General features: G+C 37.2%; 1 protein-coding gene across 3 annotated transcripts in view; it reads right to left on the minus strand.

Annotated features, from left to right (window-relative positions):
• Nucleotides 1-1,598: 1,598 nt before the first annotated feature.
• LOC106879296 (uncharacterized) overlaps nt 1,599-27,534 on the minus strand; it is a 29,236-nt gene continuing 3,300 nt past the window's right edge. Inside the window, exons 1-8 of one of the 3 annotated variants that reach the window (XM_014928799.3) lie at nt 14,126-14,343; nt 12,344-12,424; nt 8,814-8,921; nt 7,425-7,613; nt 5,710-5,801; nt 5,085-5,192; nt 3,982-4,075; nt 1,599-1,825 (exon numbers count right to left, since the gene is read on the minus strand). In XM_014928799.3, the coding sequence (XP_014784285.1) occupies nt 1,680-1,825; nt 3,982-4,075; nt 5,085-5,192; nt 5,710-5,801; nt 7,425-7,613; nt 8,814-8,921; nt 12,344-12,424; nt 14,126-14,219 (912 nt within the window). In that variant the 5' untranslated portion in view covers nt 14,220-14,343 and the 3' untranslated portion in view covers nt 1,599-1,679. Of the gene's footprint in view, nt 1,826-3,981; nt 4,076-5,084; nt 5,193-5,709; nt 5,802-7,424; nt 7,614-8,813; nt 8,922-12,343; nt 12,425-12,502; nt 14,344-27,534 lie in introns of those variants that run through there. The other 2 variants (XM_014928801.3, XM_089357916.1) reach the window with 2 other exon arrangements.

Consider the following 27,534-nt stretch of genomic DNA (forward strand, 5'->3'; position numbering starts at 1 on the left):
CAGAAACAGGAAGTAAGAGAAAGTTGTGGTGGAAGAGTACAGCAGGGTTCGCCACCATCCCCTACTGGAGCCTCATGGAGCTTTAGGTGTTTTTGCTCAATAAACACTCACAACGCCCGGTCTGGGAATCGAAACCGCGATCCTATGACCGCGAGTCCGATGCCCTAACCACTGGGCCGTTGCACCTCCACAGAATCATTAGCACGCCAGGCAAAATGCTCAACGTCTGCCTTTACGTTCTGAGTTCAAATTCCACCAAGGTCGACTTTGCCTTTCATCGTTTTGGGGTCAATAAATTAAGAACCAGTTGCGTACTGGGGTCAATCTAATCGACTGGGCACCCCCTACCTCCAAATTTCAGGCCTTGTGCCTATAGTAGAAAGGATTATCTTTGTTGTTGTTGTATCTGTTTAGCCCAAGGTCAGCTTCAATCCAGCAGACTTACCATCAAAGTTGTTTAGTTATGATCAGCCCTTTTTTTGTATCTCTATGACTGCATTCTCCTTTTCATTTCTGTAAGATACTTGGCTGGGTGAAGTTCAGGGAATGTGGAGCGTCGTTATGTAGGAAAAGGTTCTCATTGAAGATGAATGGAAAGGTCTATAGGAGCTGTGTGAGAGTTGCAATGCTGTATGAGAGTGAGACATGGTGTCTGAGGGAGAGAGAGAGATGGCAATTTTGAGAAGGACCGAGAGAGCTATAGTGAGAGAAATGTGTGGAGTGAAGCTGTTTGATAAAAGGAGGACTGAGGACTTGATGGGGATACTGGGGTTGGAGGAATCAGTGGAAAAGCTGGTAAGGACGAATGGAGTGAAGTGGTATGGACATGTATTGAGGAGGGATGAGGAGCATGTTCTGAGGAGGGTGCTTGAGTTTGAGGTAAATGGACCAATAAAGCGAGGTAGACTGAGGAAAATGTAGAAGGGACAGGTGTAGGAGGAGATTGGGAGGGTTGGCTTCAGAAGGGAGGATGCGCAAAGCAGGGCTATATGGCGAGATGGTGTGAGGGCAGTTGCTACGGCATTGAGATAGATCCGGCCACCCCTGTTAACGGGGACAAAATCCAGATTTAAAACACTGGATGATGATGATGATTAAGGTGTGATTTGAGGGAGATCTGACTGCTATTTCAAGCAGTATGAGTGTTCTTCTAAAGAAGATACAATACAGAAAGGAAATTTGTACTTGGTAAATGAGAGAATTTACGCTAACCTTTGTTTGTCATGATACAGTTTTATCTGAGAACCTTACATAGCAGTGTCCAAGTGTTTTTTGAATATCTTCCCACCTACTCCATACAGGTTTTACAGAAAGATATCAAAGACCTGAGATCCTTTGAACTCCAGTCTATTGGAGTATCAGGTCTCAACTTGGGAAAAAGTGGTTGGAAGATGTTTGGCGCTGCATAAATGGTACCTAGTTCAGGTCTTTCATATTTTTCACTGCTAAAGTTTGGTGTCGGTTCCTGTAAGATCTTACAGCAGTAAATTACTGTGAATTCTATGCTGAATACTCCTGGCAGCAAATATTTTTCACCATCAATCACTCTGAACTGTCCAACCTATGCTAGTACAGAAAACAGACATTAAATGATAATATTGATGATAATGATGTTATATTTACAAAACCAATGAAAACAAAATATTCTAAGACAAAATAGTTATTTAAGTGTTTAAGTTTTAAACAATAGCGGAAGAGTCCCAGCAATAATGATGCTGAATATCTATTTGGCTAATCATCTTCAAGTCTTCATCATCGAGTTCAAACGAAAAGATATCTGCATTTTCTGATATGTGCTGCATGTTTGTAGATTTTGGTAAAACTCCTGCAAAAGATGAGAAACAGAATCAGAACAGCAGTTGAGTAAAATTAGTACACTTATAATTGTGTGTATGTGTGTGTACACGCACATGCATATGTGTGTACACAAACATGCAGTGGTTGGCGTTAGGAAGGGCATCCAGCTGTAGAAACTCTGCCAAATCAGACTGGAGCCTGGTGTTGCCATCCGGTTTCACCAGTCCTCAGTCAAATCGTCCAACCCATGCTAGCATGGAAAGCGGACGTTAAACGATGATGATGATGATGATGATGATATATATATATATATATATATATTAATATAGGATGTTGATGGCAACTGTAAATGCATATAAAATTTTTTATATAGTAGACAGGCTTTAGAAAATATCCCTCTAGTACGAGAGGTATGACAAAATATATTGAATCTATGCCGTAAAGGGATTCAAGATAGGAAGGGCATTTACAGTAAAAAGCAAGATGCCTGTTCCTGTCCCTCTTTTATACTTTGGCCTCTCAACACCTGGCACAAAGCAACTACTCTCAATACCGCATCTCTACTCTGTCAAAGAATCTTCATTTGCTAGTCACCCACCTGGTGACCTCACTAATGCTGGTGCTATAAAAAAAGCACCCAGTACATTTCGTACAAGACATCCAGCCATAGAAACTTTGTAATGCAGACATTGGAGACCAATGCAGCCCTCGGCCTAGTCAAATCCTGACAAACCATCAAACCCATACCATGCTGGAACGGGTTTAACAGATGATGATTATGATACAGTAGTGAGGCCTAGATTCAAATCCATGTAGGTTTTGTAACTAGGATCAGACATCAGATTAGGCAACTTGTCCTGACAACTAACCAATCATCTTGCAGGAATATCACCCCATATTATCGAAAATTCTATATTTCTGCACAAATGAGGGTTATAAAAGCAGAGACATGGGTAAACACACAAGAGAGAGAGAGAGAGAGAGACAGACACACACACACACAGAGGTGGACACATACAAGTCCTTAAGAAGACAGATTCCTTGGTTGCTGCTCAACTTTGAGCTAAAGGAATCATTGTCTATGAAGAACAGAGTATTTTCCCACCTCTCACATGAAGCCATTCTTTATTATTGATTCAACAACAAATGCCATTTACTACTGACAAATACAGCCCTGACAAGTAGCTGTATAATCACGTAAATATTTGAACTGTATAAATAAATGTTTATCAAACACAGTTTGGAGTTGATTTTAATATGGGACAGCATGCAGTCTAAACATCATACCAATTAATCAAGTCCCATCTAGCCAGTCCAACAATACTGTATTTGAATTACACTGGACTTACAATTGTTGTTATTATCAGAATTGCTAAGGTGGCAAGCTGCTTAGCAGCATTCAAATTCCGCTGAGGTCAACTTTGCCTTTCATCCTTTCAGGGTTGATAAAATAAGTAGCAGCTGGGTATTGGGGAGGGGGGGATGATGTTATTAACCTACTCCTCCCAACCCCTTTCAGAGTCAATAAATTAATTACCAGTGAAACACTGGGGGAGGGAGGGGTTAATGTAGTTGATGACTTCCTCCCCACAAATATCAGGCTTTGTGCCTTTAGTAGAAAGGATTATTATTTATTATCCGCTTCTTTCAATTCTGTTTCCATTTCTTGCCAAGTGTCTTCCTGATACCTAGGGCAAAGAAACTCACTGTGTACATTGGTAGGCCATTAAAATAAACACACCAGATTGTTCTTTTACAAAGTTATGAGATAGAAAAAAAGGGGAAGGAAGAAAAAAAGAAAAGGAAAGAAGAAAAATTCTTTAAAATAGGGGGGAAAAAAGAAAACAAAGAAAATAAAGGGGGGGAAAAGGAAAGAAAATTCACAGTAACAATGCTATTCTCAATACATGTGACGTACCAGTTAAAAGAATCTTTTGCACTTCTTGGATAGATGGTAAGCCAGGAATCATCCTAAAATAATTTCAGTTCCTTTTTTGATCATTCCAAGTGCTCCTACAATCACTGGTATTGTAACAGCCTTGAGATGCCACATTTTTTTTTTCAATCAGCAAATCTTTATATTATCCCCGAGTTTATCAAATTCTTTTGCTGAGATATTATGACCACAAGGTAAGCTCATGTCAAGCAATAAACAGATATTGTTGTTATATAAATGATACGTACCAATTCCCTGTTGTATTGCCCATCTGAGTAATATCTGGGCAACTGGCCTTTGATGCTTCTTACCAATTTCTTTTATAACTGCATCATCCAGAAGCTACAATCACAATAAGGATTTCTTTATTTGCCACAGGAACATTCAGAAAGAAACCATTACAAAGAAAACTAAACACAAATGCATAGATACATGACAAAATACAGTAATACATACATTTACAATACACAAACACACACATCACCAACTGTTGTCTTAACATCCACTTTCCAATGTTTGCAACCACTTTAAAGAGTGGTGCAGGGTGCATTTTCAAGGCACCAGCTCTAGACTAAAAAGCCTAAAGGAGCCTCCACAACCAATAGAAGAACAGAAGCACAAGTGTGAATATTCTAGACAACCTTAAATAGTCTACAACCTTCTCTTTCTGATGTATTGTACTTGCTTCTGAACTGAGTAAAGAAATTAATTCATGAAAATCTCTAGATTTACAGAACCAGCCAACCATGCTCAATAGAAAAATTATGAATGAACGTTTAAAATACCCACCTATGTTCTTCCAACAAAGCATTATATATCAACCATTGTATATGATCCTTGCTCTACTAACCATGGTGTACCATTCATTATATATTACTATTCAAAACACTGCTCTATTTTGGGGTATTTCATTTGTTTCATACTAAATTTGAATATTCATATAGGCGTGGCTGTGTGGTAAGAAGTTTGCTTCCCAACCACATGGTTCTGGGTTCAATCCCAGTGTGACACCTTGGGCAAATATCTTTTGCTATAACCCTATGCTGACCAAAACTTTGTGAGTGGATTCGGTAAACAGAAACCAAAGGAAGTTTGTTGCGTGCATATGTGTGTGTGTGTGTGTGTGTGTGTGTATGCATGTGTATATACACATATGCATTTGTAAATATTGTTAGAGTAAATAGTGTACAAATAGTGGCTATTATACATCAATCTGACCAGTCACAAAGAAAAATACGAATTAAATTTTACTGCTAATGGTGATACCTGGTACTAACCAGGCAAGCTGAATTATATGACTTTCTCAGGAAACACAACACAATGCTTGTGATGCTAAGATTACGAAACTTACCATATTGTCTTTTGATGCGCCAAGTGAAGAATATGCTTGATATTGTATGTTATTCTCTTGACAAAACTTCCATACTTCATGCTGTACCAGATGCGGATGATGTTCAGTCTACAGAGAAAATTAATCATAAGAAACGGTTAGTTTAAAATGATAGTGGTGGAAGTAGTAATGGCAGTAGTGGTGGTGGTGGTGGTGGTGGTGGTGATAGTAGTAGTTGTGGTGTGAAAAATAGTGTCTTTTTTTTAAAAAAAAGTATTTCTTAAAGCAAGGGTGATAATGTTCAACAAACTATATTTATGGAATGGAATAAGCAGAGCAAGAGCACACATGAAGATGAAAAGTATCGCTGAAGATGTCACAGATGTGTGATGAAAGATTTCCAGACAATGGACATGAGTTAGAATAACAAGTGAAGAAAGAATATATAGTGCGTGTGTTTATTTGGCAAAAAAAAAAAAAAAAAAAAAATTACCATCCCGAAATACAACAATATATATTTATCTCTCTTCTCCCCTATTCTTTAAATTGTTTAAAATTAAAGAAGATAAAATGTCAGAAACAACTGAGAAAATATAAAGAGCTAGAATGAAAATGAATTATAAGTAGCGATGAAGTAATGAAATACCTGAAGAACTGCTGGTTTCACAGAAGAATCTTGTAGAAGTTCTTCCAGATGATGCTTTTGATAATTTGAAATTCCAATTGACTTCAATTTACCTTTTGCAAAAGATGGAAGAAACAACATAATTAATAGATCAATATTTGATTAAATAGGCAATTTAACTAACGAGCTAATAAATACAACTAACTCCACATTGGCTTTAGGAGATATATTTCTACATGTATCTTAGTGTAGGAATCTTTTGTGTATATAAGGAAATATAATAACTGAATGTAGCCACAGAAGATATTAATGGAAGCATTAAAGTAAATAATAACAGAATGGTTAACATTATTTGACATTTTAATGAAGTGTAGTTATAACAAGTACAAAATATCAGTGTCAGTTACCTCCCTTCAATCATAACACAATTCTAGCTTGAGACAGAAATGCTGAAAAACAGGGATCTCCAATCACTGGACTGCTAACCAGTAAAGGACCATGGATTATTGGGTACCGGCCGCCCAGAAAGAATATATTTTAAACTCTTGTTTCTATTCTATTGACTATTGCAGTCTGCAGGGTGCTTTTGCATTATATATGTGGGAAAATTGTTTTGGTCTGTGGGAAAATTGTTTTGCATGAAACAGGCTCATCATGTAAAAAAAGGGCGAGGAATGTAAAGAATCGATATAACTGTTAACAATTAAGGAACATGACCAATGTATACAGAAACTAGTGTTAACCATACTTATGAATACAGCATTTTGCTAACTTTCATTAAATTATGGCTTTAAAAGAAAACACCTTAGCAAGGTTAGTCAATGTTTCATAGTTTAGTAACACCGCATCACAGACATTTAATAGATTCACTGGTGTGGTGTACAACTCAAATTTGACTTTACTTTCAATATTGAGTCACCTCATCTGTAAATGTTCTGTTGTGATTCTGAAACTTGTATTGAAAACATAACCTTAATATAGTGTCCAATTTCATGTATGTTTAGACCAAGTATGTTAACAAAAAATAAATCACATACTGTATAGTATAAATTATAATTATGTTTACTTATTCATCAGTCTGTTTCCGCTGAAGTCCTTTACCCTTTTGGTTGATAAAATAAGCACCGGTTAAGTATAGGGGTCAACGTAATTGACTACCCCTTCCCAAAACTTTCAAGCCTTGTACCTATAGTAGAAAGGGTTATTCATCAATCTGTTCTGAAAATAATGCATAAAATCTTGAAAGAAACTTGATATTGTTCATTGCTTCAGTTTCAGTTAATAGTATGTAAATAATTCTTCTGTTTGATAGAGCAACTGAGGTGTTATTAGTTGCATTGATTAGTTAGATGGTTGAGTGGTCAGTGAAACCGAACAAGAACTGATGGGGAGGACAGTGAAATATATGAAGAGATAGGGTAAATTTATGAGGTCAATATTGATGAAAAATAGGTAAGTGGAATACACTGAAAGACAAGGGTAACTTTATGGTAAAAGTTAAGGGAAAAGGAATCAATGAAATACATGAAATCCATTGAGAGAAGACAAGTAACATTATGGTCAATTAGGAGGGTGGAAAGAAAATACATCAAGAGATAAGAGTAGCTTTATGGTCGTGAGTAAGATGGAAGTCAGTGAGAGGCATTGAGATATAGGGGTAATGTTATGGTCAAGGTTTAATTAAATCTATTGTCATAAAAAATGAAATTTATTGAGGGTTCAAATCGAAGTCTCACCTTCCTTGTACAAGGTCTCCATGTCTTTCCAGCTTTCCTGACGAAGAATCTTTTGCATGCTATCTGCAGGTTTGAACCCCTGTACACCAGGCCAATGAATTAAATATAAGTCGAGGTAGTCAGTTTTCAAGCGTGATAATGATTGTAAACAAGCTTCTCGGCACTTTCCACTTCCTTGATCTCTTGGGCCTGCAAATAATTGATCCAAGAAAGTCTTCACATGTGTTAATTTGAAATTATGCTAGTCAACTGGTTAAATTGTAGGACCATGCACCTATATCTCATAAGTTCAAAATCTGCCTCATTATAAAATGATTGTCAACTTACAGCAGAAATACCTCTCCAACTCATACTGACATAGAAAAAAAAGAGACATTTTCTTCCTATGAAGAGTTAAGCTCACTGAATTATTAGTTGTGATCTATTACATCTGAGTCAATGGTTTTGTATTAATTGCTAGCAAGGACAGAGTATTTCATTTTGCAACTCTAAAATACTACCAAGTATATTAAAGGCTTACAAGTCAATGTTGTGCCTTCCCCTTTTGTGTTAGTTGTACAGTGTTCCAATTGTTAAGTTTGTCTCTACAGATTTTCTATACAATTTGGAATCAGCACTGAAAGTTACGATGTTTTGTATACAAATATGTTTATGTAAACAGTGCAAATAAAGATAGAAAAAAAATAGGTAATGGGTGTATATGCTTATCTCAAGAGTTATTGCTCTTTTATCAGCATCACATCCAATCCATCAATTATCCATAAACACATTGCTTAAATACCCAACAAGTTTAGTGATGTAACACTATCAGACAGGCCAATTTACATTCCTGACAGCTGGTATGTAAATATTTCTTACTAGCATGGATACAACTTTGTGCTGATGAAAGAACAATAATTCTTGAAATACGCATTTTCAGTACTGGCTCTGAGTTCTAGAAAACATCTGTAGAGATAAACTTATTAATAGTTAATATCTCATTAATACTTCTGTATTTTGAGTCAGCATTGAGGCAGAATTGTCAGTGATCTACACAATACGCTTCACGGCATTTTTCTCAGCTTTACATTCTGAGTTCAAATGCCAGCAAGGTCCACTTTACATTTCATCCTTTTAGTGATAACTAAATAAGTACCAGTCCAAATACTGGAGTTGATGTAATCGACTTACTCCACCCCTAAAATTGCTGACCTTGTGCGAAAATTAGAAAGAATTATTATTGACCAAGATACTTCATCCTAAATGCCTCAGCTCACCTAGCTGGAGATAGGTACCATGTGGAGAAGTACAGCATACTGTTATTGTTGTAAATATTGGAGGTACTGTAAAAACAATAAATGATTTATGCTGAACAAGTCACCTTAACTAAAATTTATGAATAATACTCACCTAATTTACTGGTGATGAATATGTCCTCTCTTTTCAAGTTATATTTAGCAAGTAGTTCCAGAAGACTTGATCCAATGTCTGATTCATTTTTGTACACTGAGGCTGTGTCTGTCGAGTGGAATAACAGCAATGAGATGTATAATCTTTTATTAAATCTCTAATAGTATGTGTATGTGAATGCGCACATGCATGTGTATGTGTGTGTGTGTGTGTACATAGCATATACATATACATCACACATAACTGCAACAAGATCAGTGAATCTCAATGATCTACCTCACTGACCTCTGTAAAAACCACCACTACCACCACATTTGGCAGACTCTCCTCCTCCCATTCATTCTCCATGTTCAGCAGTCTTTCATAATGGCATCTCCAAGCAGGCTCATTAAAAGCAAGTGCACCACCATCCATGCGGATACATTTCTTTCCTATGACATCACAATTTTCTCTTACAGACTGTCTTGCAATCCAAAATACTTCAGTTCATTGTTCTTCATGGCACTGAACATAGGCAAATTTCTTCTTTTCTGCTTCACCCTTGGCTAGATATACTCCTAGCTTCCTTTCTGGCTATCTGATACAGTTCCCTGCTGCCCCACTCTTCCAGGCCTTTCTCTTTGCTCTAATGGCATCCTCTATGGTACTGTTCCACCGCCATGTTACCCTGGGTCTGGAAGGGACTTTGCACTAGCCACAGAGTTGGTCTGTGGCTGTTCCACAGGAATTCCAAGTTGTCCTCTATGTCACAAGTTTGTAGCTGCTCCTCCCTCTCATCAAATTTCTCAATTAGGATGTCCCTACATCTCTGACCATATGAAGGGTCCTTAAACTTCCATCTCTGACTATATTAAGGGTCCAGAACAGGATTGAACCTGAAACCATGTGTTCGTGAAACCAGCTTCTTAATAAAGCCCTGCTCCATTAGAAAACAATATGTGACATTCTCTGTCCAAATTCACTTGTCCTTCTTTGCCTCTATCCACCAGAATATAGAGTCAAATAAGAACAGACTGGATAAAGGGAGGCACACAACCCTAACTTGTACAGTGTACTCCATTAGATAAATCACCGCTCACTAACTACAAGATGGTCCACAACTTGGCAGAATCAGACTGATGAAGTTTATCAGAGCTATTTTCAGCTACTACTGATTCATTCTTCCTCTCTTTCCCCTAAATGTGAGTTGCCATGCTCCTCTACAAGAACCCACTCAGCTCTACCCATTTGTCATACCTTAACCCTCATCTCCTAACATAAAGCTGACCCCCAGCCTACCTCATCGAGTTTCACAGTCGTGCAAACTATATGGCGTCTTCACTTGTACCAGTAGCACAAGAAAAATAACCAGTACAGGTTATAAAGTAGCTGATGTTAGAAAGGGCATCCAGCCATAGTTACCATGCCAAAGAAGACACTGGAGTACAATGTAGTCCTTGGACTCACTGAATCTGGTCAAACCATCCATCCCATGCCAGCATGCAAGCTGGATGTTAAATGATGATGACGATGATGTTTCTTCAATCAGTGGGAACTGTTTAACTGATTTCCTTCTCTGTTCCTTCTATTATTATCTTCATTAGTCTCATCTATTCTATATGACCTTCTCCTTCTATCAATGTTATTGTCATTCATTCCAGCTACAAAATATTACATAGACTGGAGAAGTCCTTTATACTGCTTTCTATTAACCAAAAATGTATGACTGTCCAAACTGAACATTTGCCACACTAATTTCACCCAATTATTCCTATCTCCCAGACTACTTAACAATACAATGAAAACTACACTTCTTTATTTTCAAGCTAACATTAGCAACATAAACATACTCTACAATAAAGAATGTAGAAATTATCAATAATTGTTTTGATAAGTAGAAGAAAGAGAAGACAGCTGTTAGAAGGTGAATCACAGATTGTTGTTAATTTGTGAGAGAGTGTTTTCTTGTTCAGTTACATAGATTTTTTTTTTTTTTTTTTGTATAATTTGTAATTGAATCTGCTACTGGTCTAAATGTGACATACCAAGGCTGAATTTAATAACAATGGAAATATATATATAGATCATTAGATTCAGTTAGACCACATATGTTCCATTACATTGAGATTTTTATAGATGTGTAATGAAAGATAGTAAATGCTTTCTGGAATCAAGTATCACTAAAATATTTATTTTATAAATGTTATAATTAGGAAATGTAAACTTGAATAGATATCTTTAATATTGTGGTTCTCTAGCTTGATGTTTGCTGAAGTTTGTTTTATTTTTCTTAATATATTTGCTTCGGCAGATTAAGGTATGTGATTAGATTTTTCAAATAGTTGTGTTAACTGATGCAAGACTACTGCATTTTCTGGTATCTAAGTCAGGTTTTTCCCCATAATTTACAGCCCTAAAAAGTAGATCAACTTACACATCAAAATGACTTTGGAGGACCAAAACTTCCATGTGAAAGGCAGCAGGATTTGGAAAGATAGTGACCATGTTCGAATGTTTACACTACATGTTTACACTGAACACTATAGTGATTTGTATGCTGGAAAATACAGTACTGTTGTTTAGCACTAAGTAGACTCAATGATCAGACATTCCAGCCATGACCATCTAGTATGTTTACATATCAGAAGATTGTTCAATGTATCCTTCTTTAAGACAGTAGACTGTGATCTCTAGCTAGTAGAACAACCAAATACAGGCTTCCTTATTGGCTTGTATTGAAGAGAGAATATAAAATCCTGTGATAAAATATTTAATAACTATGAAATATATGGTAACAAACCTCTCTTTAAAGTAATGATTCATGTCGTAAAGCCAACTCAGTGACTATAAACCTTCAGTTTATGGTATCTACCAATAAATGTCATCTCACAACAAAACTCATCTATGACAGCCATCTCATTAAAAAGATTTCATTTGGCTTAAAATCTTACATACAATATTCAAACCATTCTTGTACCATAAACCCTATCATACTCTCTCTCTCTCTCTTTTACAAGACGTGATCTTGGTCAGTTAACAATTTAGGATGAAAAAAAATTAAACATGTCTATTTCTAACCCTTCAACATTACATTACTCTGTCAAATGTAATGTTTATTTATTCACTTTATTTTAACTAATCATGCATTGCCTTGTAGCCTTGAAATTTCAATGGCGTGATTGTTATATATTTAGAATGGCATTGAAAGATAGGTGTGAGAGGCCACATCTGGCCAGTTTGAACATAAAACAGGTAGTATATTTGGGCTGGATATGGCAGGTTTGAATGCTGAAGGGTTAAACTATAAACTATTTTCTCTTTATAAGAAGCTTTGTAGAGTGTTAAATTTAGCTTCATTTGTTATGCTATGCTGCAATAGCACTATATGAGGTTACCAATAACTGGAAGCTTTAAGAACTTTAGATTATGTAGAAAGAAAAAAAGTATAGTCCTCAACTTAACCTAGAAGAGGTTGTCTCCCTTACAATGGTAAATTGAGCAGGTGCACACTATGTACTAAAAAATAAATTACAGTAAAATATAAGATTTACCTATAGATCGGTAGCCAGCTGCCAAAGCAGCATCCAACACAGAATAAATCAACTCTTTGCCTTGAATCTTGTGAGTCCCCACTGCAAAAAATAAATAAATAACTAAATAAAATGAACAAATATTCTTTACTTGTTGATTACAGTTTAACATATGGTTACCTCCATTCATCGCATATAGCATATTGTAGTATTCTTGACTTCCATCTTTTATCTTTTACTTGTTTCAGTCATTAGACTGTGGCCATGTTGGGCCATGCCTTGAAGAATTTCTGTGGCCATGCTTTGAAGAATTTATTTTAGTCAAATGGATCAGCCTCAATACTTATTTTTATTTAAAGCCTGGTATTTTGTTGGTCTCTTTTGCCAAACCACTGATATAAACATACCTATACGTGTGTGTGTATATGTGTGTTGGCTAATCAAAATAGTGCTTCCTTACTTAACATCTAAAAAAAACAATATAAAGTAACAGAAAGGCAGCAAGTTGTCAGATCGTTAGCACACTTGGCAAAATACTTAGCAGCATTTTTATGTTCAGCATTCAAAAGTCCACCAAGGTCGACTTTGCCCTTCATCCTTTCAGAGTCGATAAAATAGGTAACAGTTGAGCACTGGGGTCAATGTAATCAACTTCCCCTCCCCTGAAATTGGTGACTTTGTGCCAAAATTTGAAACCAATATAAAGTAATGGCCCTTTCTTTGGTACACACATACACCCGTATCATCTTGTCATCATCATCCCCATTTAACGTCCCTTTTTCCATGCTGGCATGGGTTCAATGGTTCCACAGGAACCAATGTACCAGAGGACCTAATGTCAATGTCTTGGCCTCACTTCTTCTGCAGGTTATCCTTCCAAATACCAATTACGTCAGAGAGTTTTCTTGGTGCATTTTACGTGTCACCAGCATTAGTGAAGTCACCAAGTACTTGCTTCTACGTTCTTTAACTCCTAAACAATATTGACCGGGTTATATCTGATAAATCCTGAATTCCGCCAACAACATTTTAATTAGAAACACAAGAATAATAACATCTTTACAATATCGGCTCATTTATTTTGACTACAAATTTGCAGAAAATTAGAGAATAAAACATTTATGGTCGAGTGCCAAAATTGGCAACAGGAAACCAAGGACAGTTTATGATTCTTATAACTAAAACAACAATATACTATATTTTTGATAATTAAGATAAAAAAGAAAGAAAAACTTTGATTCACACAGCAGTAATTTACAGGAGACAGTAATTATAAGCTGTTTCTGGAAGTTACTTAAATACCACGATAGAAGTAACAGATGTTATATGACTCAACAGAAGGGTAAAAATTGAGTTTCTGTTTTTAAATGAAATGCTGTTTGTAGATCTTTAGATTTTTCTTTATCTTTTAAGGAATAATTTTTTTTTTTTTTTTTTTTTTGATGGATCGTGAGGGCACTGTAAACGTTGTTTGCATTACATCGAAGGTATACGAATTTTTTTACCAACAACCAACAAACGAGCAAAAAATCTACGTGGTCAGCAATACTGGTCATATTCACTTGGATCTCAGCCTATGGTATAAAAAAGGAAGGACACGTGGAAGAATATATTTCTATATATGCAAAAAGGCTGTATGGTCACAGCTGGAATCTTTTGATCACAAATCTGATTCTTCTGAGATTACACAACAATAGCGTGGTAACTACGCCTGACCAATAACAATAGCCTTTACAAATAAACTTCCGTTTCCAGTAAGCTTAAAATTTAACATGATAATAATTGAACTAAAATAATACATACAACCAAGGATGGGCATTAATAAGCCATTATTTAATTTTACTTTAGCTGTATGAATTGAGTGTTTCATTTTGCCGTCTTTCAGCCAAGCAAACATAACGGTGTCATATCAAATTATATTAAACCTAATATGTTTTTTTTTATGTATCCATTTAAAATCGATAAATTGATGTTGTTACTTTTGCTCTGAGAGAAATCAATTAATTGAAGGGAAATGTTCTGCGAAGTTTGATTATGATAAATATAATGTAAACATAAAATCGTTGCTGGTTATTTTTTCAGGCGGTACTTTTTAATGCAATACCGTTTTACTACAGAAACAGAAACAATGTCTCTTTGTTCAATAACAAGTTTCACTTAATAGCGATTACTAGATGGACCACTCAATGGACAATGTCATCACCTCTGAAATTTGGTATAGGCGTAGATTTGGGGCAAAAACACGATTCTAACAGTGGGATTAAAATGAAAGAAAACAAAACCAGAGATGTCCGAAAAACCTGGCTATCCTGAGTAAGCTTTAACAAAAGAGGTTATTAAACGTCATTATTACATATTTTTTAAGGCAACTAAAATGAAGATTGACAGCAGTGTTCTTGGCCCTTCGCTTGCGAAGATATTGCGATGTCCTGGATTTAAAAAGTAAGGCTCATCGCTAAGTTGCAGGGGATACAAAATGTGGTACGTTTCATGGCACTATTCCCGAAAACAAGCGTGCTGAATTTGTATCAGACCAAGTGAGACCATAACTGTGGCTTATGCCAGTACTGTATAACCAGCCCATTTAAGAGTACCCTTCAATCATTGGACAACAAACTATTCTTGCGAAGACCTGTTGAGGCAAGTGAACTCGCTGTCGTGGCCAATGACAGTACCGCCTGATTGGCACCCGTTAAAAGCACCGTTCAAGCATGATCGTTGCCAGGGCCGCTGACTGGCTACCGGTGGCACATAAAAAGCACCATTTGAGTGTAGTTGTTGCCAGTGTTGCCAGACTGGCTCCTGTACAGGTGACATGTAAAAAGTACCATTTGAGTGTGGCCGATGCCAGTACTTCCTGACTGGCCCTCGTGCCAGTGACACGTAAAAAGTACCCACTACACTCTTGGAGTGGTTGGCATTAGGAAGGGCATCCAGCTATATAAACTTTGCCAGATCAGATTGGAGACTGGTGCAGCCTTCTGGCTTGCCCGCCATCAGTCAAACCGTCCAACCTATGAAAGCGGACTTTAGACGATGATGATGATGATGATGGTTATATATATTAATATGGTTGGTTTGTTTATGAATGGTTGTTTTTTCTGAGTACCTGCATTTTCCATGCTTTTCAAGTTATTTACAAATTTTTACCAAATGCCCCACATTCTCCTAGTCTGTATTTTGTAATGTTATAGTGTTACAGACAAAACAGATTTCATATGCAGCTGGTGTATAGGAGCAATAAAAAAAACCTGGGAAAGTAGATTCTTATGAATACCTATGGTGATTCACTAGGAATAGTTGGCAGCTGTTACCTAGGTAGCTTGATTAGAAGTGGGAGTATTTGCCTTGAAAGCTTATCGTCAAAATAAGAACAGATTGAAAAATGGCTTTTCCCTCAGAACAAAGAGGAAATGCTATGATGTTAATATGCAAAGTGCTATGTTGTACTATAGTGAGAGGCAAAACTTCAGTATAGAGGATTTGTGAAGATTAGAACAGAATGAAGCGAGCATACTTTGCTGTATGTATAATACTAGTGTACATGAATGATGGAATATAAATGAGCTTAGAGAAAAACTGTAGTAACACCTGCGCATGCGTAGAATTAAACAAGCAAGCGTTTCCCACTCAATTCATTCTCTTTCACGCTGGCCAGCGATTGAGCATGGACGTGTGTTTAAAAGCTGTCCCTACATCTTTCGGTCTTATACTCGACAGCTCGTTATTCTCACCTCTAAAGATGTATAACTAAAGATTTGTATGTTTTACCAAGTAAATAAATGTTGTTTGAGTTGTTTAGTCTGGAGTTCAGCGTTCCGTCTATTTCTTCAATTTTATAGTAGAAAGTCAGGTATACAATCTAAAGATGTATAACCCACTTTCTACTAAAAAAAACTATATATAAGAGGAAGACGTTATAACAGACAAGAGAGAAGACTGCACTGATACAAACATGTGAAGCCATTTGTACAAAAAAGTACGAAGCACTCAAAGTTAGATAGCCTTGGACAAAGTGGTGAGACTAATCTTAAGATGTTGCATCTCACTACAGAAATGACAAAGAACCATAATGTTTGACAGCATACGGTGCTGGTGCAAACCCAGCAGTCATCCAACAAATTATGCTCACTTCATTTGTCTCCATTTTCAACAGATCTTCTTCCATATTGAGTACTCCATGTCTCACTAACACATAGTGGCACACTTCTTGCACACACTTAATAGAGATTGTTCATAACAAAAGCAACAGCAACATTGCCTTCTTTCCTTATACTTTCGAGATGTATCCTACCTAACTAAAATATCTACTAGTTTGTATGTATTTGGTAGAAAGCAAAAATATAGACTCAGAATTAATATGAACCCATAAAGCACTGGGATTTGCATTTACATAGCATGGACTGCTGAGCACATTTTATGAAAATGACACTACCATGCACACATAAAAATTAAAAAAATAGTTAAAGTATCTTCTTGTTAGGTTGTCAAGAAAATTCTTGCGGTTTTTAACCTTTGAATTCAGATGCCCAAATCTCGGCTCAAACAAAACTTTATTAATCGAAATAAACACCATCAGAATGAAGACACTTTTGCCAGCGCGAAACAAGTTTATTCATGCCAGTAGCGTAATAATCCTGCGTTCTGGTGGCGATGAAGTCACTGAAGGCATGTTTGGCATCGTCTTGGTTTTTGAAGTATTTCTCATGCAGGAAGTTGTCGAGATGCTTGAAAAAGTGGTAGTCGGTAGGCGAGAGGTCTGGTGAGTATGGCAGAGTGTCGTAGCCAAATTCGTTCAACTTCTGCAAGGTCAGTTGTGCGACGTGCGGCCGAGCGTTGTTGTAGAGAAGAATTGGTCCTTTTCTATTGACCAATGCTGGCTGTTGTTTTCGGAGTTACTTATGCATTTTATCCATTTGCTGACAGTTCTTCTCCGCCGTAATGGTATCGCCTGGATCCAAAAAGCTGTGATGGATGAGATTGGTTGCAGACCACCAAACAGCCACCATGACCTTTTGATGCAACTTTGGCTTTGGGAAGTGCCGTGGAGCTTTGTCGGCATCCAACCACTGAGCTGAGCATCGCCCGTTGTCGTAAAGAATCCACTTTTCATCGCAAGTCACAATCCGGTCGAGAAACAGGTCCTTCTTGTTGTGTAAACGAAGGGAAGATGACACTTCTAAACGGCATATTTTTTGGTTGTCGTTCAATTTGTGCGGCACCCATTTCTCAAGTATTTTTGTTTATTCAATCTCTTTCAAGTGGTTTAAAATTGTCGTATACATTACGTCTAATTCAGAAGCAAGCTCTCGAACAGTTGTGTGTGGATTGGCTTCCACTAAGGCTCTTAGTTGATCGTTGGCAACATCCGATGGCCGACCACTACGCTTATCATCTTCAAGACTCGTCACCGCTACGAAATTTCTTCAACCACCATTGTGTTGTACGTTCATTAGTGGTTCCTGGGTCAAACACATCGTTAATATCGCAAGCTGTTTCAACAGCTTTTCGGCCTAGCTTGAACTGGAATAAGAAAATTGTGCGAATTTGCTTTTTGTCGTTGTTGGGAAAAAATGGCCTAATTATTCAAAAAGAAAAAGAGTAACACGGGATCTTTCTGATTTGGCGGGCACCACTTGTTTTCTTAACGAAACACTTTCAAACTTGGGATCTTTCTGGGCGATCTTTCGTTTTGATTACATTTTTTTTAACGTCATTTCTAATCCACGTGCGTTTGTTTATGTTTCTGAACAAGATCGTCGCTTTCCGTAAAAGAGTTTTAGGGTTAGGGTTAGGGAATTCCGTCCCTAACCCCAACGGTAACCGTAACCCTAACCCTAACCCTAAAACCCTTTTACGGAAACATAAACAAACGCATGTGGATTAGAAATGACGTAAAATGTAATCGAAACGAAAGATAGCCCAATAGAGTATAAAAGTGGTAATTGATGCTTAACGAGGATCAATCAGATATTAAAACTAATGTATATTGTGCAATATACCATAATCTACCACGTGCACGAGTTTCATTAACATTGACATAGCAGAACCCCAAAACATTGAGGTTTCCTAATACTTTTGGCCAAGGCTCTGTGTGTGTGTGTGTGTAAAAATATATATTATAACAGTTTATTGGGGTGTGTAATATTATAGATTAGATATAGCCCCCCATCTATGCATGTTGCATAACTTAATTGAACAGTGGCTATACACTTTTAACCGCTAGAGAAATACATCCGTAAGCATTTAAATTACTTGTGTTGTGCCTGGGGAGAGTCATTTTCTTTTTGTGCCTTATAATTTAACACACTCTGGTAAAATTTCCACTTTTTATTTTCCTAAAATTTTCGTTGCGTCTTGCAACCTTTTCCATAGCTTAACTATTGAAAAGACAATTGAAAAAGTTGCAAGACGCAACGAAAATTTTACCGGTGAGTGTGTTAAATTATAAGGCACAAAAAGAAAATGACTTTCCCCAGACTCAACAGAATGTGTTTCAACACACGAACTCACATAAAGAATCTTGCAAACCAAATCCAAAAACGAAATTTAAATTGATAAATCAATAATTGCCTCCCCTTAACCACAAATACTCATAACTGTCCCATTTCCCCATTGTATGCTTTTAATATGCGCTAATATAAGCGATATGAGGCCCCTTACACATATCTCCTTTATTTACCATTTTGCTCCAGCGATTAACAGTTTCTTAATGGCCAGCCTTTTGTTTCTGAGATAGTATCCTCCGGGGTTGTTTCAGGTATACAGCCTACTTATAATAATGAGTAAAATACATACGAAATCAATAAATAATTAATTGTAGTCAACTGTTATTATTTAGTTCTATAACTACCGGTATTTTTTATTATATTTCTTACTTTTTATTTTATTTTATTTTTGATCTAACCAAATTGCTCATATAGTTATATATTTAACCAACGCCTTCTCCCCGTAAATCGGAATGCACCACTAAATATTATAACTATCCCAATTCTATTTCTAAATTCTAGTCGGTCGAAAGTCTCCCAATTGGATCAACATGTGGCACTCCGTCGTTTACGACGACGAGGGTTCCAGTTGATCCAATCAACGGAACAGCCTGCTCGTGAAATTAGCGTACAAGTGGCTAAGCACTCCACAGACACGTGTACCCTTAACGTAGTTCTCGGGGAGATTCAGTGTGACACAGAGTGTGACAAGGCTGGCCCTTTGAAATACAGGTACAACAGAAACAGGAAGAAGTGAGAGAAACTTCCTTGTGATTTGATTTGATTTTGATTTTGATGTACTTGACTCAATAGGTCTTCTCAAGCATTGTCGCCTGACGATCCAAAGGTACTTTTTAAGTGGCCTGGTTATGCACCACTGGTGTAGGCTACGGCTGTGATCTCACTTTACTTGCCGGGTCTTCTCAATCACAGCATATCTCCAGAGGTCTCGGTCTTTCGTCATTGCTTCTGTGAGGCCCAATATTTGGAGGTCATGCTTCACCACCTCATCCCATGTCTTCTTGGGTTTCCCTCTACCACGGGTTCCTTCCACTGTTTGGGAGTGACACCTCTTCACACAGCTCTCCTCATCCATCCATAGTACATGACCATACCAACACAGTCATCTCTCTTGCGCACCACATCTGATGCTTTTTATGTCCAACATTTCTCTCAGGGCACACTGACATTACACATCCAGCGGATCATGCTAGCTTCATTTCTTTCGAGCTTATGCATGTCTTCAGCAGTCACGGCCCATGTTTCACTGCCGCGAAGCATAGCAGTTCGCACACATGCATTGTACAATCTACCTTTCACTCTGAGCGAGAGGCCCTTTGCCACCAGTAGAAGTAGGAGCTCTCTGAACTTTGCCCAGGCTATTCTTATTCTAGTGGCAATAATAATAATTCTTTCTACTGGAAGTACAAGGCCTTAAATTTGGGGTAAGAGATTAAGTTGATTATATCGACCTCAGTGTATAACTGGTACTTATTTAATTAACCTCAAAAGGATGAAAGGCAAAGTCGATGTCGGTAGAATTTGAAGTCAGAACATAGCAGCAAATGAAATACTGCTAAACATTTCACCCGGCATGCCAATGATTCTGCCAGCATGCTGCCTTAACAATAATAATAATAATAATAATTAATGCCCTGATGCAGTACCAGGTAGTGGTTCTCATAGCTTCTGATCTTAACTGATTGGAATTGTTATCATATACAGCAAACTTAGGGTGAGGGTAAATTGATTACATCAAGCCCAGGATGAAAGGCAAAGTCAGCCTCAGTAGCATTTGAACCAAGACCTTACAGATGGTTGAAATGACACGCTGAGTATTTTTCCCAGTTTGCTAATGACTCTACCTGCTTGCTGCCTTAATAATAATAATCTTTTCTACTATAGGTACAAGACCTGAAATTTTGGGGGAGGAGAATAGCCAATTACATCAACTCCAGTGTTCAGCTGGTGCTTATCTTATTATTATTAACTCTAAAAGAATGAAAGGCTAAGTCAGCCTCTGCAGAATTTGAACTCAGAACATAAAAACAGACAAAAAGCATTTTGTCCAATATGCTAATGATTCTCCCAGTTCATTGCCTTCATCATCATCATCATCATAATCTGAAGTGCAATATCTGCTTCTTTGGGGTATATTGCATACATTCTAAGAATTATTTTATTTTATTTTGTTTCCATGTTGTTGTTCTTTAGTCAAAGATATAATGCCAGGGAATATCAGAATAGATATCATCTGGCAATTTCATTTTATCTTAACCATGCCATAAGAGAAGTACTTCTCTCCTGGGTATTTTGAATTGCCTCTTATTTACTTCACTTAAAAGTAAATCAATATTTGAGCTATAATAAAAATCGAATCACACTACATTGACCTATCCTGCACTTTGCATTCCTACAACCTCCCCATTACTTCTGAATAAATAACAGACTATGCACTTTTATCATAAACAAAAACGTTACAGGCTTGTATTTGTATCCGAGTTCTGTCGTTCTTTATGTGAAGGCTCATGGCTCAGTGGTTAGAGCATCAGGCTTACAATCATGAGGTAGTGAGATCAATTCTTAGACTGGGCTGTGTGTTGTGTCCTTGAGCAAGACACTTCATTTCACGTTGTTCCAGTTCACTCAGCTGTAGAAATGAGTTGCAACGTCACTGGTGCCAAGTTGTATTGACCTTTGCCTTTCCCTTGCATAACATCAGTAGCATGGAATGGAGAAGTATGCATGAGTGACTGCTGGTCTTCCATAAAAAACCTTGCATGGACTTGTGTCTCAGAGGGTAACTTTCTAGGTGCAATCCCATGGTCATTTATGACCGAAGAGGGTCGTTCGCCAGTCCTCAGTGAAATCATCCAACCCATGCTAGCATGGAAGGCGGACATTAAACAATGATGATGATGATGAGATCCCCCCTTTCTAAAATCTCTGCTTCTTTTCTGTCTATAACTTTCAAATTTTATGAAATACTAGGAAGAGTTGAGGATTTGAAAGGTAGAGACTGAGTTTGAAAAGCAAAAGTGCGAGATAAGTATATGGGGAGAGAGAAAGTGATACAGAAATCAATGAGATGTGTGAAGATTTAAGTAAACTAAAAGATATTCTGGGGATTTCTGCTTCAATGTGATTAATATATTTTGTTCTTATTTTTGATCTTCATTTTATAAAACTAAAACACCCACTTCTCTCTTTCTCTCTTTGATACTTCAATTCATTGTTTCCAAGAATTTTTGTCAATTTTCAAGAAACACACACATGCACGCACGCACGCACACATCCACTCACAGCCACTTAGTTCACTTTTACTTCCTACATGTCATTCATCATCCTTTCTCTCTTCCCATATGCTTCTATCTCACACTTTCACTTTTCAAACAGACCTCTGCCTTTCATACACCTCAAATGCCCCTCTTTCCAATATTTTATTATATTTGAAAGTTACAGACTGAAAATAGAGATAGGCATACTCTAGTACAGTGGTTCTTCACCTTTTTACAACCATGTCTCCCCTAGGAATTTGTCCTGCTCTCCACACCCCACCTTGCATCTATGAATAAAATTTCCTCTGAGATTTTAAATAAAATCTAAACTATGAATTAGCCACATTATACAAAATATGTATAATCTATAATATAATCCCATTCTGTCTGTATGTGTGTAAAAGATTATAACAGCCGTATTTTTAAACTGATTTTCTCCAAACTGGGAACATACATTACTTATGTTCGGGGGATGGTTTTAGACTCTTAAAATTTTTCACATAATGAGTAATGGGACCCTAGGGGCAAAAACACCCATTCCTGGGTTATGGGGAGAAGGGAGGTAATTCTTTACGAAGTAAGTTTCAGAATTGATTGTCTCCCTTACGTCCATTGGTCATAAAAAAATAAAAGATATTGCTTTTTATATTAGATTCACATCTTTGAAAGGTTTTTTAAATATTTACTTCCAGTTTCCTAGTGTCAGTGACGATTATATCTCTCTATCCATCTCTCTATTCATCTCTATCTCGATATCTCTCTGTATCTATCTGTCTATATCTTATCTACCTATCTATACCTATCTTATTTGTCTAACTAGCTCTCTCTCTCTCTCTCTCTATATATATATATATATATATATCATTCTCTATTGTTTTCACCTTCATTTTTCAGATGCTATTGTTTTCACTTTAAGTTCAATCGTTATTGTTTTCAATCTAAGTTTTCAATTGCTATTTACAAACAACAATAAATTACTGACTGAAAGAAGTTCGCAATTACTGATAAAAGTTATTTCATACATAATTTACTGACAGAAGTAACTTCATAGATTTCACTTCAATCCGAACACTTCGTTGAATTTGCCTACAAATTTCTTATTTACTTTTGCAACGTTTTGTGGGGTTTTTTTTTTTTTTTTTTTGACGGAATTACTGATAAAAGTAAGTTCATAATTTATTGACAGAAGTAATTTCAAAAATTTTACTTAAATCTGTACACTTAGTTAATTTCCCTAAAAATTTCTTATTGTTGGTATCTCAGCTACTAGTAGTTGAGACCTGTGTAATCTAGATGATGTTTTTAAATTTCATTATTCTCATTAACCCAGACAACAAAGGGTATTTCTGCTAGTTTTTACGTATAAACACATTATCCAAAAAAATGAAATACTTGACATTGCTTCTTGGCTACAGGATCTTGAATGTGTGCTTGAATGCCAGTGAGTGCACAATGTAAGTCCCTTTCAATGTTCATTCTGTTTCTGTACATGGTCTTCACAGCAATGAGCAAATAAAATGCAGCTTCACAAAGATACATGGATCCAAACATAGCTAAAATTCAAAGAGTCTTATGTAAGAACAGAGGGTAAACAGGGAAGTACTTGACCCAGAACGTTTCAAGATCCATTTCTCTGAAGTCTCCCTTAGCTGGGGAGTTGAACTTCAGCTCAAGAAACTCCCCTTGCACTTCATCCAAAACATCAGCCACTTCACACTGAAATGGGTTCCTGATGAATTTCCAAGCTTCATGCATTTCATCTATATTTCAGAACTATCTGATGTATTCTGTTTGCAAGTCAGTTAGATGAGTGATTATTTGTCTTGTAGCATAGACGCAGGTGAAATTCCTCTTTCCCATTTATTATATATACGTACATTCGAACGTAGCATGGAACAGCTAGTCTTTGGCTGCTATTTGGATCCTGTTGTGTCCACTACTCTGATTGATTGGCATTGGCACAATTTGTCTCTTACTCAATTGTGCCAACTGACATGTATAACCAGTCGGAGGCCCTCAATATGATCACGTGGGACAACCTGTTTATAATTCTGTTTTTGAGCCTACAGCTTCTTATAAAAACTTGAGTTTTCCTCCTTCCGAGGTCTTTGATTCCAGACCTTTTAAGGTCTAGCCACTGACCTTAAAGACACAGCCAGTTCCAGTGACAACGCCAACACCAGACAACCACCACCACAGCAGCTACGTTGAGACTCACCAACTTCATCCAACAGCCTTACAGTAATCTCCATCTTCATTGCCATCATCGTGTCCTTCTTAACATTGTCAACATCTCTCTACACACATTGCTCAGTAAGCAATTCACCCAGGTTCCAACACTTCACTGTTTATGAATTATCTCACCATGGATCAACAGCAAATATACAACCTGCATGAACTCCTATACAAGTGACCCAGGTAGCAGCATCACAGCCACGACTTCACGTATGACATGTACCTGCAACCAGCTCAGCATCATGGCTATGACTTCTTGATACAGTATTCCAACTACTGTGTACTATTGACTATGAACTGGTATTATTCATTTTCCTAGTGTCTATGAAATTACTTCTCATTTCGATGACTATAGACCAGTGATTCTTAACCTTTTTAGTTATTTCTTTATTGCCCACAAGGGGCTACACATAGAGGAGACAAACAAGGACAGACAAAGGGATTAAGTCGATTACCTCGACCCCAGTGCCTAACTAGTACTTAATTTATCTACCCCGAAAGGATGAAAGGCAAAGTCGACCTCAGCGGAATTTGAACTCAGAACGTAGCAGCAGACAAAATACTGCTAAGCATTTCGCCCGGCGTGCTAACGTTTCTACCAGCTCACCACCTTGATTCTTAACCTTTTTACTGCTACACCTCCCTTTGCATCTATGAATAAAATTCTCTCTCAAATTTTAAATAAAACCTAAAACATGTTTTTAGTCTCTTTAGCAAATATGAATTAGTCACATTATACAAAATATGTATAATCATCATCATCATCATCATCATCGTTTAACGTCCGCTTTCCATGCTAGCATGGGTTGGACGATTTGACTGAGGACTGGTGAAACCGGATGGCAACACCAGGCTCCAGTCTAATTTGGCAGAGTTTCTACAGCTGGATGCCCTTCCTAACGCCAACCACTCAGAGAGTGTAGTGGGTGCTTTTACGTGTCACCCGCACGAAAACGGCCACGCTCGAAATGGTGTCTTTTATGTGCCACCCGCACAAGCCAGTCCAGGGGCACTGGCAACGATCTCGCTCGAAAATCCTACGGGAGCCAGTCAGGCGGTACTGGCAACGGCCACGCTCAAAATGGTGCATCTCATGTGCCACCCGCACAAGAACCAGTCCAGGGGCACTGGCAACGATCTTACTTGGCTTGCCGGGTCTTCTCACGCACAGCACATTTCCAAAGGTCTCGGTCAGTAGTCATCGCCTCGGTGACGCCCAATGTACGAAGGTCTTGCCTCACCACCTCAGCCCAGGTCTTCCTGGGCCTACCTCTTCCACGGGTTCCCTCAACTGTTAGGGTGTGGCACTTTTTCATGCAGCTACCCTCATCCATTCTCACCACATGTCCATACCAGCGCAATCGTCTCTCTTGCACACCACAACTGATGCTTCTAATGTTCAGCTTTTCTCTCAAGATACTTACACTCTGACGGGTATTCACATTGACATTACACATCCAACGGAGCATATATGTAATGCTTGTTTATTCACATCAATATGAACTAGTTATACTTCACCTTGTAGCTTTGAGATTTCAATCACATTGTAGTGAGTCAAAAAGATTTATTAGGTTACTGTGGTATAGTTCAGTTGTGCTGTGGCATATTCCAGCCAGTCAGAGATGGAGGTGTATGAATAAAACGGCAGTGATTCGCCTTAGCAACAGAACTCACTACAGCAGAGAAGTGGCAGTTTGAAACGTTTTGTGGATTTGACGGCAAAGAAGCAACATCGCTTTCTTCGACATGTCACATTTTCTTTGTCCACCACCAACTCATTTGATTAATATCAGCTTCCACTCTGCTTCATATAGACCTCAGTGTTTATAATAATATTTTTGTAGAACAGGGCTGAGCAAAGGTAAACTAAAATTGTGTAGGTTAACATATCAAAGCTGTCTATTATTTTTGTTTCAATGAGGAACCTCTAGTGGTATTCTTCATATGATGGCTTCATTTATTTTCTTCTAAACCACATGGATGCATTTTGTTTCAATATGGCGTCCGATCTTCTTCTTCACACATAAACCCGTGATGCCTTACGCATGTGCACCGGTGCCCAATACACGTTTCACCTCACTTCAGATTAATTTTTTTCCTGCTTGCCACCATTGGTGTAAAATTTGATCTTGCTTTGTCTTGAATTTGTTTTATGATTATTTGAAAGGAAAATGAAACAAAACACACTGAGGACTAATATATCTTTTTATTGCAATACTAGCAGAAATACCCGGCTTTGCCCGGGTTAAAGAAAATAACGAAATCTAAAAACGCCGTCTAGACTATGCAACCCTCAACTATTAGTAGCTACGATACCATATTTCTACATTAATAACTCTCCAATCCATGCCAGCATGGAACATAGACATTAAGTCGAATGCCAGTCTCTCATCCAGGAGGGCCTTGAAATCAATGTTACCAACTGGGGACTATGTGTGTCGTAGTGATAATAAAAAGACCCAAAGGAGGTCTGCAACGAAATAATTTTACTCAACACTTTGCAAGTGAATCAGTGGAGGCAAAGATGCGTCTCATTTACTTGACAATTTATGCACCACATTGCAGAAATCACAATGTAAGTATATCTGAAAGGGTAGTCTTACACTGTTGTACCGTTGAATTACAAATAATGCTCATCTGTTATGTTCGGGTTAAAATTTCATCAACATCAAAAATATATGAATTTTCATGGGAGTTATACATAGAATATAATTTCCAAATTTCATAAAGATCCGTTCAGTACTTTTGACGTAGTTTTGGATAAGAAAACAAATGACTAATGTGTGTGTTTGTGTGTGATGGGTGTATATATGTATAGATATCTGTATGCATGTATATATATGTATATATGTGTACATATTACATGTACATCTATATATATATATACATCTACACATGTGTATTACATGTACATCTATATATATATATACATCTACACATGTGTATACATATACATGTATGCATATAGATCTATATCTATCTATATATATATATGCATATACATGTATATGTATACATATACATCTCTTTCTCTCTCTCTGAAAGTATCTGTCATTACAGTATCGAAATGTGATTGTTTCAGTTAGTGGAATAACGTGTACATATACATCTATATGTATACATATACATCTCTCTCTCTCTCTTTCTCTCTCTCTCTGAAAGTATCTGTCATTACAGTATCGAAATGTGATTGTTTCAGTTAGTAGAATAG

Source organism: Octopus bimaculoides, chromosome 9, assembly GCF_046866305.1.
Source record: "Octopus bimaculoides isolate indiv1 chromosome 9, ASM4686630v1, whole genome shotgun sequence".
NCBI lineage: Eukaryota > Metazoa > Mollusca > Cephalopoda > Octopoda > Octopodidae > Octopus > Octopus bimaculoides.